Source organism: Procambarus clarkii, chromosome 75, assembly GCF_040958095.1.
Source record: "Procambarus clarkii isolate CNS0578487 chromosome 75, FALCON_Pclarkii_2.0, whole genome shotgun sequence".
Lineage (NCBI taxonomy): Eukaryota > Metazoa > Arthropoda > Malacostraca > Decapoda > Cambaridae > Procambarus > Procambarus clarkii.
The window spans coordinates 13294510-13311543 of NC_091224.1; the positions used below are offsets into that span (position 1 = coordinate 13294510).

At 40.6% G+C, this 17034-nt stretch overlaps 1 protein-coding gene across 1 annotated transcript in view; it reads right to left on the minus strand.

The window, feature by feature from the left end:
- LOC123771801 (angiopoietin-1) overlaps window positions 1-17034 on the minus strand; it is a 162843-nt gene that overhangs the window by 90789 nt on the left and 55020 nt on the right. The window contains exon 2 of the mRNA XM_069313226.1: window positions 8220-8294. Coding sequence (XP_069169327.1) covers window positions 8220-8294 — 75 coding nt within the window. The remainder of the gene's footprint in view (window positions 1-8219; window positions 8295-17034) is intronic.

The following is a 17034-nucleotide window of genomic DNA, read 5'->3' on the forward strand; positions in this document are numbered from 1 at the left end:
TGTTCCCAATTTTCCGATGGGAACATCAGATAATTTCATCATCAGACAAGGGAGTGAGGAAATGTGAGATGGACGAGGGAACAGGAGTGGGAGATGGTGGGGAGGACCAGGGGGATGGGGGGAGGGGGGGAGGGGAAGGTAGGGTGGACGAGGGAGTGTGAAATACTGGGAAGGACGAGGGGATGGTGGAATAGGGAATGGTTAGCAGAACGAGGGGATGATGGGGTGGGCAATGATGAGGAGAAAAAAGGGACGAAGGAGTGATGAATGGTCGGTTGGGAGGACGAGGTGACGAGGGAGTGAGGAATGGTTGGGAGAATGAGGGGATGGGGGAGAGGGGGAATGGTGGGGAGGACTGGGAGAAGGAGAAGAGGGAAGGTTGCTGTGGCTGGGTACAGCTAGTATATATATATATATATATATATATATATATATATATATATATATATATATATATATATATGTCGTACCTAGTAGCCAGAACGCACTTCTCAGCCTACTATGCTAGGCCCGATTTGCCTAATAAGCCAAGTTTTCCTGAATTAATATATTTTCTCTAATTTTTTTCTTATGAAACGATAAAGCTACCCATTTCAATATGTATGAGGTCAATTTTTTTTTATTGGAGTTAAAATTAACGTAGATATATGACCGAACCTAACCAACCCTACCTAACCTAACCTAACCTATCTTTATAGGTTAGGTTAGGTTAGGTAGCCGAAAAAGTTAGGTTAGGTTAGGTTAGGTAGGTTATGTAGTCGAAAAACAATTAATTCATGAAAACTTGGCTTATTAGGCAAATCAGGCCTTGCATAGTAGGCTGAGAAGTGCGTTCTGGCTACTAGGTACGACATATATATATATATATAACGCACTTCTCAGCATTATATATATATATATATATATATATATATATATATATATATATATATATATATATATATATATATATAACGTTATATATATATATATAGCCGTGATATATAGGATATATATATAGGAAGTGATAGCCGAAGCTATATCTTCGGCTATCACTTCCTTTTGTCTGGTCGTGATGTTCAAGCGGATTAAGGCGTCCCTGTACACACCAGTTGCGTTGCTCCTGGCAGTATGGGTTCGAGTCACTTCTGGGGTGTGAGTTTTCAGTTGTATATAGTCCTGGGGACCATTCAGGCTTGTTTGCATTTGTGTTCCTCACGTGTGCCCCAAAGAATGAGGTGATTTGATAAAATGCTATGCCCAAGATTACCATCCGAGTGCCGGCGGGGAAGTGGTTCAAATAGCTTCGGCTATCACTTCCTTTTGTCCGGTCGTGATGGTCAAGCGGATTAAGGTGTCCCTTTACATACCAGTTGCGTTGCTCCTGGCAGTATGGGTTCGAGTCACTGCTGGGGTGTGAGTTTTCAGTTATATATATATACATATATATATATATATATATATATATATATATATATATATATATATATATATATATATATATATATATATATATATATATATACATATATATATATATATATATATATATATATATATATATATATGTCGTACCTAGTAGCCAGAACTCACTTTTTGGCCTACTATTCAAGGCCCGATTTGCCTAATAAGCCAAGTTTTCCTGAATTAATATATTTTTTCTAATTTTTTTCTTATGAAATGATAAAGCTACCCATTTCATTATGTATGAGGTCAACTTTTTTTATTGGAGTTAAAATTAACGTAGATATATGACCAAACCTAACCAACCCTACCTAACCTAACCTAACCTATCTTTATAGGTTAGGTTTGGTTAGGTAGCCAAAAAAGTTAGGTTAGGTTAGGTTAGGTAGGTTAGGTAGTCGAAAAACAATTAATTCATGAAAACTTGGCTTATTAGGCAAATCGGGCCTTGCATAGTAGGCTGAGAAGTGCGTTCTGGCTACTAGGTACGACATATATATATATATACATATATATATATATACATATATATATATATATATATATATATATATATATATATATATATATATATATATATATATATATATATATATGTCGTACCTAGTAGCCAGAACGCACTTCTCAGCCTACTATGCAAGGCCCGATTTGCCTAATAAGCCAAGTTTTCCTGAATTAATATATTTTTTCTATTTTTTTTCTTATGAAATGATAAAGCTGCCCATTTCATTATGTATGAGGTCAATTTTTTTTTATTGGAGTTAAAATTAACGTAGACATATGACCGAACCTAACCAACCCTACCTAACCTATCTTTATAGGTTAGGTTAGGTTAGGTGGCAGAAAAAGTTAGGTTAGGTTAGGTTAGGTAGGTTAGGTAGTCGAAAAACAATTAATTCATGAAAACTTGGCTTATTAGGCAAATCGGGCCTTGAATAGTAGGCTGAGAAGTGCGTTCTGGCTACTAGGTACGACATATATATATATATATATATATATATATATATATATATATATATATATATATATATATATATATATATACATATATATATATATATATATATATATATATATATATATATATATATATATATATATATATATATATATATATATATATATATATATATATATATTATTAAATATGACCGAAAAAGTAAGATTAATAATTCTAACACGAATTTTCTCGATCTTTCCTACGTTTCTTTTCACTGTTGATGGTAATTCAAAGATCAATTCTCCAAAATTCATTTTTATTTCTAGTCTGACGCGACACTTGAGTGCGTTTCGTAAAACTTATTACATTTTCAAAGACTTTAGTTTACACACACATACACAACTTTAACTGAATAGAGCTTAAACATCTTCGAGTTTTTATACCTACATTTGGGTGAGATGACATGTTACAATAGTTTTGGATGAGGTGAAAATAAACTTTTAACACAAGACAGGACACGAAACAATGGGTATTAAATGTAGGTAACTGCAGAAGGGCTATTTTTATTGGCCCATATATCTTGATGCTTCTATATTGGAGCGGAGTTTTGAAGTAGGTTGAATATAGTTGTGCATTAATTGGCTGTTGATTGCTGGTGTTGGCTTCTTGATGTGTAGTGCCTCGCAGACGTCAAGCCGCCTGCTATCGCTGTATCTATCGATGATTTCTATCTTCTTTGCTAAGATTTCTCTGGTGATGGTTTGGTTGTATGAAGAGACTATATGTTCCTTAATGGAGCCTTGTTGCTTATGCATCGTTAATCGCCTGGAAAGAGATGTTGTTGTCTTGCCTATATACTGAGTTTTTTGAGGCTTACAATTCCCAAGAGGGCATTTGAAGGCATAGACGACGTTGGTCTCTTTTAAAGTGTTCTGCTTTGTGTCTGGAGAGTTTCTCGTGAGTAGGCTGGCCGTTTTTTGGGTTTAATAGTAAATTGTCCATTGTATCTTCTGATTTTTGTCTGTAGGGATAACGTTTCTATTAACAATATCTTTCAGGACTCTTTCCTCCGTTTTATGAGCTGTGGAAAAGAAGTTCTTGTAAAATATTCTAGTAGGGGGTACAGGTGTTGTGTTAGTTGTCTCTTCAGAAGTTGCATGGCATTTCACCTTCCTTCTTATGATATCTTCAACGAAACCATTGGAGAAGCCGTTGTTCACTAGAACCTGCCTTACCCTACAGAGTTCTTCATCGACTTGCTTCCATCCTGAGCTGTGGCTGAGAGCACGGTCGACATAAGCGTTAACGACACTCCTCTTGTACCTGTCTGGGCAGTCACTGTTGGCATTGAGGCACATTCCTATGTTTGTTTCCTTAGTGTAGACTGCAGTGTGGAAACCTCCGCTCCTTTCCATGACTGTTACATCTAGAAAGGGCAGCTTCCCATCCTTCTCCATCTCGTAAGTGAAACGCAACACAGAATTCCGCTCAAATGTCTCCTTCAGCTCCTGCAGATTTCTGACATCAGGTACCTGTGTAAAAATGTTGTCAACATACCTGCAGTATTCGTGTTCCTTGATTCCTTTAAAGCTGCATGAACACGCAAGCCATATATCACTAAGAACTCTTTGACCCGGCCAGGATTCGAACCCATGCCGTCCAGGATCACCCCTAAACGTACACAGTACCGTGACCACCGCACCAATGATCGTTCATGCAACTTTTTCACACATGTTAGACTCAGTGCGGCCCGTGCATGCTCCAGAATTTGATGAAACACTGTACCCAAATGGATCCATGAGTGTCGTCGGGGGTTGGTCAGTCAGGGAGCTTAGTTAATAAGCGCCAAGACTGACCAATCCTTATAGACGATCATTGGTGCGGTGGTCACGGTACTGTGTACGTTTAGGGGTGATCCTGGACGGCATGGGTTCGAATCCTGGCTGGGTCAAAGAGTTCTTAGTAATATATGTGGCTTGCGTGTTCATGCAGAGTTCTTAGTTATATATATATATATATATATATATATATATATATATATATATATATATATATATATATATATATATGTATATATATGTATATATATATATATATATATATATATATATATATATATATATATATATATATATATATATGTATATATATATATATGTCGTACCTAGTAGCCAGAACGCACTTTTCAGCCTACTATGCAAGGCCCGATTTGCCTAATAAGCCAAGTTTTCCTGAATTAATATATTTTCTCTAATTTTTTTCTTATGAAATGATAAAGCTACCCATTTCATTATGTATGAGGTCATTTTTTTTAATTGGAGTTAAAATTAACGTAGATATATGACCGAACCTAACCAACCCTACCTAACCTAACCTAACCTATCTCTATAGGTTAGGTTCGGTTAGGTAGCCGAAAAAGGTAGGTTAGGTTAGGTTAGGTAGGTTAGGTAGTCGAAAAACAATTAATTCATGAAAACTTGGCTTATTAGGCAAATCGGGCCTTGCATAGTAGGCTGAGAAGTGCGTTCTGGCTACTAGGTACGACATATATATATATATAATATATATATATATATATATATATATATATATATATATATATATATATATATATATATATATATATATATATATATATGGTATTAATAGGGTATTAATTTCATCAACACAAGACAGAACAAGAGTATTAATAGGGTATTAATTTCATCAACACAAGACAGAACACGAAACAATGGATATTGAATAGAAGTGTTTGTAGAAAGCCTATTGGTCCATATTTCTTGATGCTTCTATATTGGAACGGAGTCTTGAGGTGGGTAGAATATAGTTGTGCAATAATTGGCTGTTGATTGCTGGTGTTGACTTCTTGATGTGTAGTGCCTCGCAAACGTCAAGCCGCCTGCTATCGCTGTATCTATCGATGATTTCTGTGTTGTTTACTAGGATTTCTCTGGCGATGGTTTGGTTGTGGGAAGAGATTATATGTTCCTTAATGGAGCCCTGTTGCTTATGCATCGTTAAACGCCTAGAAAGAGATGTTGTTGTCTTGCCTATATACTGGGTTTTTTGGAGCTTACAGTCCCCAAGAGGGCATTTGAAGGCATAGACGACGTTAGTCTCTTTTAAAGCGTTCTGTTTTGTGTCTGGAGAGATTATTGTTCTATTAACAATATTAATACCCTATTAATACTCTTGTTCTGTCTTGTGTTGATGAAATTAATACCCTATATATATATATATATATATATATATATATATATATATATATATATATATATATATATATATATATATATGTATATATATATATATATATATATATATATATAGATATATATATATATATGTATATATATATATATATATATATATATATATATATATATATATATATATATATATATATATATATATATTAGTGATTTCTCGTGTGTTGAAATATATGACAGCGGCCTCTCTCGTGCGCCACGTCCATTACCCCTGCTCCAAGCACTGCCCATCCTCCATCGTCCCCTCACCGTACTCCCTACGCCTGACCCAGCGGCCCATCATTACAGCCTACCTACCCAGGCCATGCCCAGCTCTTCGGGATGGCAATGATTGCCTTGTTGCACGTCATTTGGGAGGGAAGGAGCGGGTGCACACAGTGGGCAGCCAGGCGTAGGGACATCTAGGCATGGCGCATGTTACACCCGTCACACAGTTCCCTTCCAGCCTAGATGGGGAACATTCAAGAGGAAACTATCAATTATATGACAGACGGTTTCGTCTCAATTTTGACGGAACTGGCTGCCATCATTATGTCAATTCAGGTCGTTGTCTAGGTTCTCGGTACCTGCCCAGGGGCAGTGACATTGAAAAACCTGCTCCAGGAACGCCACGACAGCACAGGCTCTACAAGACAAACACCCACAAAGACCTCCAGAGTGTAGCAGGGATCCTCAAAAAATAGTAGTGGCATGGAACTCTTTACTGTTCAAGAATCTAAGGTGTACAAAGCAGCCATGCCTTTTCCAACAGGTTTTTGGGGTGCTTCACAGATCTAATACTCCAGCACAACAAACAAATGCTGAACCTGGGGCTTGGCGATGCCGCAAAGGACCTTCTAGTGGAACTTGACAGATTCTTCAACATGTGTTTAGCTGGCGGCGTTCCTGAGGACATCAGGCTTCTCTTTTATAGAGCAGCATTCTGTGCTATAAAGAAGAAGGATGGGGGAATCTGGCCTATTGCCATAGACAACACCCTCCGACGCCTCGTAGCTAAGACTGCAGCGAGATCAATCAGCCAGGAAGCAGCCACCTTACTGAAATCTAATCAGCTCGGGTTATGAATCCCTGTTGGGGCTGTGAAGCTACTGCATATGCAGCACATGCTTACATTGCTGATCTCTCGGATCAGAAGGCCTTAGTAAAGCATGACTTTAAAAGTATCTTTAATCAAGTGAGAAAAGACATTGTCCTCAGAGTTGTACTCAACCATTTCCTTCCCCCCCCCCCAACACATTCATTCAATCGTGCTACAGTGGGGACTCAAAGCGAGCATGAAATAGACTTTTTGGCGAGCATGAAATAGACTTTTTGGCGAGCATGAAATAGACTTTTTGGCGAGCATGAAATAGACTTTTTGGCGAGCATGAAATAGACTCCTATGAAGGTGTCGAACAAGGGGATACATATGCCCCCTTCCTTTTCTTCTTAGCTATCAAAGAGGGTCACTGATAGTCTGACAAACGAGGTAAACAACTGGTACCTGAATAATGGTACTCTCGCTGGAACCCTGGATACCATTTTGGAGGATATAAGGAAAATCCAGAAGCAAAGAGCAGCCTTGGGCATCATGCATCCAAATGTGAAATAGTCTCCCCAAACACAGACATCACTGGCCAAATAAAAACTGTTCTTCGAGACATTCTCGTTGTTGAGCCACCTGACTGCACCCTCCTGGGTGCCCCCGTTGGCCCGCAAGCAATAGGAAGGTCCTGCATGCAAAAATCACTGACCTAAAGAGAATGGGGAACAGGATTGACATGATGCTCTCTTTCTCCTCACATGATGCCTATCTTTCCCTAAGTTGACTTACTTTCTGAGGTGTTCTCCATCCTACATCAGTCCTAAATTAAATGAAAATGACACCCTTCTGAGGTTCAGAAGGGTGTCATTTTCATTTCCAATGAAGGCCCATTGGCCTCGTATGGGCCAATTGACCTTCTGCAGTTATCTTTGTTCTTGTGTTCTTGTTTTCTCATTCTTACTATCCCCTTTACTACACCTTTCCTTTTCTACCTTTGCCTTGCCTTCTCTTCCTCTAAGATTTTCTTCTCCTCACCTCTCTTTTGCCTATTTATTGCCTTCTCCTCCTTCAATCACAATCGACTTGAGAATGGTCCAGGACGGACCGAAACGTCGTCGTCCCTTCACTTTCTAGTGTGTGGTCTGGTCAACATACTTCAGCCACGTTATTGTGACTCATCGCCTGCATAGACTTACATAATCTTATCAACTTTAATGAATAATTTGGTAGAAATTTAAATGTTCCTATTGTTCTTATATAACATCTCATGACGTCTCTGTATTGAATTATATTTGATATCGACTTGCCAGATGTTTCACATGTTGAATATGTTTCACATCATGTTTGGTATGCCCTAATATACCCATAACTTTGTGTTTACAAGTACACTAACAAGTGTGGGACTAGATCAAAATGATTAATATACAGACATCATATCTGGTACTGGGGAATAATATGCAGACTATTAGAAACTTTGAACGCACTACAATAATACATGATAATACATATAGGTGTCACATGCACCCTAGTGATGAGACATTACCTTGTGTGGCTTGGATGTGTTGCTTCTGATGAACAGAAAAGGCCCGAGACAGACTTCTCAACATTTTGTTATTTTCTGTAAGTAAATATTAACATGTTAGTTATATTGTACTGTACTGATACTTTTATATACACACTTAATTATGTATACCCATATATATATATATATATATATATATATATATATATATATATATATATATATATATATATATATATATATATATATATATATATATGCGAACAAGCCTGAATGGTCCCCAGGACAATATGCAACTGAAAACTCACACCCCAGAAGTGACTCGAACCCATACTCCCAGGAGCCACGCAACTGGTATGTACAAGACGCCTTAATCCACTTGACCATCACGACCGGACATAATGAGGTGATGCTATGCCCAAGATTACTATGCTATGCTATGCCCAAGATTACTATCCGAGTGCCGGCGGTGGGGTGGTTCAAATAGCCTCGGCTATCACCTCATTATGTCCGGTCGTGATGGTCAAGTGGATTAAGGCGTCTTGTACATACCAGTTGCGTGGCTCCTGGGAGTATGGGTTCGAGTCACTTCTGGGGTGTGAGTTTTCAGTTATATATATATATATATGAATGAAAACTCACCCCCCAGAAATGACTCGAACCCATACTCCCAGAAGCAACGCAACTGGTAACTACAGGGCGCCTTAATCCACTTGACCATCAAGGGAGTATGCTTCTGGGAGTATGGGTTCGAGTCACTTCTGGGGTGTGAGTTTTCATTCGCATATAGTCCTGGGGACCATTCAGGCTTGTTCGCATATATATATATATATATATATATACAATCTTTGGACAACACCCACCAGTGGGACTCGAACCCAGAAAGCACAACTACCTTCCAGTAGCTGGCATAACTAGTATGCTTTAACCCACTACGCCATCAGACCTTACAAAAGAAGTAGATAGTTCGAGATATATATATCTCAAACATCTCTACCTCCCGAAGGCACCAGATGAGTGAGGGGTCAGTCTGCAATTTTCGTCAAGCCACTGTCAATGTGAGAGAACTCGTGTCCAGCTTATAAGCCTATACTTGCATAAACCACAAGTGAAGATAAACAATCTTTGGACAACACCCACCAGTGGGACTCGAACCCAGAAAGCACAACTACCTTCCAGTAGCTGGCATAACTAGTATGCTTTAACCCACTACGCCATCAGACCTTACAAAAGAAGTAGATAGTTCGAGATATATATATCTCAAACATCTCTACCTCCCGAAGGCACCAGATGAGTGAGGGGTCAGTCTGCAATTTTCGTCAAGCCACTGTCAATGTGAGAGAACTCGTGTCCAGCTTATAAGCCTATACTTGCATAAACCACAAGTGAAGATAAACAATCTTTGGACAACACCCACCAGTGGGACTCGAACCCAGAAAGCACAACTACCTTCCAGTAGCTGGCATAACTAGTATGCTTTAACCCACTACGCCATCAGACCTTACAAAAGAAGTAGATAGTTCGAGATATATATATCTCAAACATCTCTACCTCCCGAAGGCACCAGATGAGTGAGGGGTCAGTCTGCAATTTTCGTCAAGCCACTGTCAATGTGAGAGAACTCGTGTCCAGCTTATAAGCCTATACTTGCATAAACTTGTAAGGTCTGATGGCGTAGTGGGTTAAAGCATACTAGTTATGCCAGCTACTGGAAGGTAGTTGTGCTTTCTGGGTTCGAGTCCCACTGGTGGGTGTTGTCCAAAGATTGTTTATCTTCACTTGTGGTTTATGCAAGTATAGGCTTATAAGCTGGACACGAGTTCTCTCACATTGACAGTGGCTTGACGAAAATTGCAGACTGACCCCTCACTCATCTGGTGCCTTCGGGAGGTAGAGATGTTTGAGATATATATATCTCGAACTATCTACTTCTTTTGTAAGGTCTGATGGCGTAGTGGGTTAAAGCATACTAGTTATGCCAGCTACTGGAAGGTAGTTGTGCTTTCTGGGTTCGAGTCCCACTGGTGGGTGTTGTCCAAAGATTGTTTATCTTCACTTGTGGTTTATGCAAGTATAGGCTTATAAGCTGGACACGAGTTCTCTCACATTGACAGTGGCTTGACGAAAATTGCAGACTGACCCCTCACTCATCTGGTGCCTTCGGGAGGTAGAGATGTTTGAGATATATATATCTCGAACTATCTACTTCTTTTGTAAGGTCTGATGGCGTAGTGGGTTAAAGCATACTAGTTATGCCAGCTACTGGAAGGTAGTTGTGCTTTCTGGGTTCGAGTCCCACTGGTGGGTGTTGTCCAAAGATTGTTTATCTTCACTTGTGGTTTATGCAAGTATAGGCTTATATATATATATATATATATATATATATATATATATATATATATATATATATATATATATATATATATATATATATATATATATATATTGTGATGATAATCTCTTTCAAGAGAGATTGAGCCTGCTCTTCCCTACATCATTACGTCGTTCAAGTACAAGATACTATATAGAAGATACGTCCACCAGTATCGCCAAACGTTTTGCCCAGGAAGCAAATCGTACCATGCACACCCCGACACCCGGCTACAGCCGCCGTAACCAGCAAACTGCTCATACTCTGCCTGCCTGTTGCTGATTGGCTGGTGTCTCGCCGCACCTGCACTCACGCCACCACCAAGAGTCGATTTCTGGGCAGCAGCACGCCATACTCGTCAGAATATCTCTGTGCTCCTTGGAGTTGACATCTCTCCCTAGTAGACTAAGCCTTGGCTTTCGTGTACTAAGGGAGGTGGCAGCTTGAAGCCAGTATTCCAGCACCTCACTTATTTAATTTATATTGCTATCACTATAACGTTCATTCTGGTCTTAGAGTAACTTTTCATTGCCAGTTATTATTCATCTTGCTTTGTTTGTTGACCAGTGTTGAATTTTATGAGGTTGTCTTTATTCATGTCTTGTTTTCTAGAGTAATTAAAATGTCATTGTTTATATATTTGTGTTTTGTGTGTCTTCCCATTACCTTACCACAGACGAAAGGACAAACTTCTCTTTTTTTTTTGTTATGTGACGAGGCCCTGCCCCCAGCTTTTGAAACAGCCGAACACCAACGCTTTACCGTCACATTACATGGGGGCCTGTCCACGGAGCTTCACTCAGGTACTGGTGCCAAATTGTAAATTTGTGGTAAGCGTATTTGGCTTTGGTAAAGTAGCTTTTTACTATTTTCAATATTCAATTTTATTTTCATATGGTGCTGTGTGTATTGTGCATTTCGAGAGTAGCATCTTGAGGTTATCTTGAGGTTATCTTGAGATGATTTCGGGGCTTTTAGTGTCCCCGCGGCCCGGTCCTCGACCAGGCCTCCACCCCCAGGAAGCAGCCCGTGACAGCTGACTAACACCCAGGTACCTATTTTACTGCTAGGTAACAGGGGCATAGGGTGAAAGAAACTCTGCCCGTTGTTTCTCGCCGGCGCCTGGGATCGAACCCAGGACCACAGGATCACAAGTCCCGCGTGCTGTCCGCTCGGCCGACCGGCTCCCTATGGGTGAAGCATATGGTGAAGGTGAGACAACTTTGGATTACGTGGTGACTGTAGCCCTCAGTCATTCTCTTAATTGGTCATCTCTCCCTCCGTGTTATTACTCGTGTTTATCATCTTTTGTCCCTAGGATATTTCTCATATTTTCGGCAGATCATCATATTGGTACCCTGGTACTGTGGTCTGTCCCCGGGTCAAGTGCACCTAATCTTCTGCAATCTGACAGTAGGAGGATAAAGAGGGCCATAGTTCCTCTCGCACAAACTTTAGTTGCTGAATTGGGACCTCAGCAGCAGTTCTCGTCACCAGTTGACACCTCGCACCCCTACACGTCGGTCAGAGATGATGATATTTACATTGGTAGGGAATTAGCCTTCTTTTTCAGAGCACAAAAGTTCGCTAATTCTGTAAGTATCATTAATTTCAGTGGGAAAAACTTGCTTATGTCCTATAGAGACTCGGCAAGGTATGCCTACATTCTTGGACTACCTAATTCACTTTTGAGGCAATTAGCTGTTTCATTTGTTTTAGAAACTCAGTTTCGCTTGTTTAGTAGCATTTTCTTGCCCTTATCCTCTTACATTGAGTACCGGGTACAAGATTTCCTGCGACCTTGATTTATTAATCATTTACCATCTTGAAATTAACATTAATTGTTAACGATTCCACAGGATAGGTACCAGTTGCCACGTTGTCCTGTTTCTGACATTCACTATATCACAACAGTATATTCGTTGTGCATTTATTTGCTAATTTCACCATGTTTCGTCTCCAAGCTTTCCGTACAGATCCAGCAGGTGAAATAGGGACTTTAAGTCGTGCCAAGAGGACTGAATTACAAACTCTTGCACATGAGTATCAACTACAAGTTCCCTACCAAGCCAACAAAAATGAAATACATAACCGGTTACTGGATCATCTCTTAGAGGAAGGTAAGATAGACTCTGAAACTCACGAAACTTACTTTATTGCAGATAAAACTGATTTGGCAACGATGAAACTCAAACTAGAGCTGGCCAAGATCGAACGCGAACAGCAAAGGGAAGCAGCTGCCATGCAAAGAGAAGCCCTCGAGCAACAAAGGGAAGCAGCTGCCATACGAAAGGAAGAAAAAGAACGTGAAATCGCCCTCAAGGAACGTGAGATTGCAATACTCCGTGAGCGGGAACGAATACAGCTTGAAACAAAACAACACGAATTGGAGATGCAACGCGACCATGACAAACCACAAGCAGCTCTGGCTATAGAATGTCGTCAACGAGAATTCGCGTTGGAAACTACACACCTCGCTCAACGCCAGCAAGCTACTGCCAATCTTTCCGTCAGTTTCAATATATCACATGCAAGTAAGTTAATGCCACCATTCGTAGAGACAGAAGTTGATGTGTTTTTTACCACCTTTGAAACCCTTGCTAATCAACTTAGTTGGCCTGCCGACCAATGGGCAACCCTTCTCAGAGTACATCTCACAGGTAGAGCTGCAGTTACCCTCAGTACTTTGGCGTCTGAGAATGACTACCAGACTCTGAAACAAGCAGTGTTGGACGCCTACCTTCTCTCCACCGAAAGTTATCGAAGGAAATTCCGTGACCACCTAAAGGCAAGTACCACTACCTTTCTCGAATTTGCTAATACCAAAAGGAGATATTTTATGAAATGACTGGAAGCAGCACATGTCTCTACCTTTGCAGAACTCGTCAACCTCATGCTAGTTAAAGAATTCTTGAGGCGTGTGCCGCCTCCTGTCCGTCTATATTTAGCAGATAAAGAAGAAACCGACTACCTAAAGTGTGCTAAGTCGGCTGACACTTACAGCCTCATCCACCGGCTGACACCAGAACCATCTTCCAGTAAGAAGTCGTGGTACAGTTACGAGAAAGTGAGTACCGATCAAGCTGGCTCGCAATTGTACTGTAAGTATTGTAGACTCTATGGACATACCATAGATAAATGTGGTAAGTCTCAATACAAAGGAAATACCGAATCACCTAAACCCAAACAGACTCCTAAGTCCGGTAAGCCTGTGATGAATGTTGGTGTTCATGTTAATGAAATTTTTCTCTTGTCAGTAAACACCTGTATACTGGAACTGTCTCTGCCAACGGTTCAAATCCGGAGGGATGCTTCAAACTGAAGATCTTGAGGGACACAGCGGCTCTTCAATCAATTATTTTGAAATCATCTGTGCCCAATATCGCCTACACCGGAGAAACTGTCTTCATCACTGACCTCACTGCTACCACTCCTTATCCTCTCGCCAGAGTCCACCTGAATTGTCCCTTCGTGACCGGAGAAGTCCAAGTCGCCATCAGGAAAAAGCCTTTTCCCATGCCTGGAGTGCAACTTCTCCTGGGCAACGACTTGGCAGAAGACCTGCAACCGACCAACCTGATCGTCATGGACAAACCCCAGGTATGTACCTCTGTAATGGATAATCCCATCTTTGAGTATGTTCCAGCAAAGGTTCAAGAGAGTGATGAAGTTTCTCCTCCGGTTTTAGTAACCACCCGTGCACAAGCTGCACGACCACAGCCAGCTGACTCTACTGCTACCGCTGTCCCTCAAGACCCTCACAAACTACCCCCGAATCTGACCAAGTTGGAGTTCCGTAAGTTACAGAGGGAAGATCTTGCCTTGACACCATTATTTTTCCAGGCTGAGACTCAACCTGACAGTATTCCCGGGTTCTTCCTAGAGAACGAGTTGCTCTACCGCAGATATAGACCCAGTAAACTGAAGGAGGAGGACGATTGGGCCAACGTCGAACAACTAGTGATTCCTGCCAGCCTGCGGCCCACTATTCTACACCTGGCCCACGGAGCACTCTCTCACTACGGATTTAACAAGACCTACCATGGAATCCGTCAAGACTACTACTGGCCAGGTATGGTAAATAGCGTCAAACAGTACGTCAAACAGTGTCATACATGTCAGATGGCAGGTAAACCGAACATCTCTATCCGCAGAACACCACTGACTCTCATACAGGTGCCTGCGGAACCTTTCCACAGATTTATTATAGACTGTGTTGGTCCTTTACCTCGGACCAGTTCAGGTAACGCCTGTATACTAACCATCCTGTGTCCTACCACCAGATTCCCCATAACAGTTCCAGTAAAGAACATTACGGCTGCTACGGTTGTGAAACATTTATTGAAGATCTTCACCCAGTAAGGATTTCCAAGGGAGGTTCAGAGCGACTGTGGCACCAACTTCACCAGTGATCTCTTCAAGAGGACACTGGAAGAGTTCAACATCAAACAGGTATTGTCCAGCCCCAATCATCCTGCTTCACAGGGTTCTCTTGAGCGTATTCATCAGACTATTAAAGCAATCCTGAAGAAGTTTTGTAATGAAACCTCTAAGGATTGGGATAAGCAAATTGACATGATAATGTGTATCTTTAGAAGTCTTCCCAATGAGTCTCTAGGAGTATCTCCTTATGAGATGCTCTACGGACGTAAGTGCCGTACTCCTCTCAAAGCTTTCAAAGACTCTCTACGTGATGCCACCTTCAGTGAGCATCAGAATGTGCCCCAGTTTCTTCAAAACCTACAACACATTCTAGAGAGGGTGCATAACTTTGCTAAGGATAATCTATTGAAAGCACAGGAGAGGATGAAGACTCATTACGACCAGACCAGCAAAGTAAGGAAATTTAAACCGGGAGACTTCGTACTTGCTTATTTCCCTATCCCAGGTTCTCCTTTGCAAAACAGGTTTTCAGGACCCTACCGCATCAAGGAGTGCAGAAACAACCACAACTACGTTCTAGAGACTCCAGATAGGCGGCGGAAGACCCAGTTGTGCCACGTCAACCTCCTGAAGCTATATAACGGTACTCCTCCCACTGTCATGATGACCTATTCTTCCTTTAAAGAGCCATACATCCACAGTGAGACCTTCCCTGCTTCTCCTCCCGAAAGCACTGACAAGGTCAACGCTTTCCAATTCGGAAATCCTAACTGATCTTCACAATTATTTTCAGGACAATCATAGTGCACCTCTCATCAAGATCTTCAAAGAACATCAGGAGTTGTTCCGAGATGATCCACAAGAGTGTAATGTTACCCAGCACGACATCCAACTGCTCCCTGACACCCGGCCGATTCGTCAACCCTTCTACCGAATCAGCCCTAGCAAGAAGGAAGTCATGCGTGCTGAGGTGCAGTACCTCTTGGATCATGGACTGGCTACACCTTGTGAGTCCCCCTGGTCTCACCCTGTATCTTGGTGCCAAAACCCCAAGGTAAGGTGAGACTGTGTACGGATTACCGTAAATTAAATAATGTGACTGTCAAGGATGCATACCCCTTGCCAAGGATAGATGACATTCTTGACGCCATTGGTAATGCCCAGTACTTGTCCCAAGTGGACTTGCTTAAGGGATATTACCAAGTGTGTCTAACAGAGCGAGCCAAAGAAATATCTGCCTTTATCACTCCCTTTGGACTTTTCAGATATGAACGCCTTCCTTTACCGAAGCTAACCAACCCTACCTAACCTAACCTAACCTATCTCTATTGGTTAGGTTAGGTTAGGTAGCCGAAAAAGTTAGGTTAGGTTAGGTTAGGTAGGTTAGGTTGTCGAAAAACAATTAATTCGTGAAAAATTGGCTTATTAGGCAAATCGGGCCTTGCATAGTAGGCTGACAAGTGCGTTCTGGCTACTAGGTACGACATATATATATATATGTATATATATATATATATATATATATATATATATATATATATATATATATATATGTCGTACCTAATAGCCAGAACTCACTTCTTGACCTACTATGCAAGGCCCGATTTGCATAATAAGCTAAGGTTTCATGAATTAATGTTTTTTCGACTACCTAACCTACCTAACCTAACCTAACCTAACTTTTTCTGCTACCTAACCCAACCTAACCTATAAAGATAGGTTAGGTTAGGTTAGGTAGGGTTGGTTAGGTTCGGTCATATATCTACGTTAATTTTAACTTCAATAAAAAAAAATTGACCTCATACATAATGAAATGGGTAGATTTATCATTTCATAAGAAAAAAAATAGAGAAAATATATTAATTCAGGAAAACTTGGCTTATTAGGCAAATTGGGCCTTTCATAGTAGGCCGAGAAGTGCGTTCTGGCTACTAGGTACGACATATATATATATATATATATATATATATATATATATATATATATAATCTTTGGACAACACCCACCAGTGGGACTCGAACCCAGAAAGCACAACTACCTTCCAGTAGCTGCCATAACTAGTATGCTTTAACCCACTACACC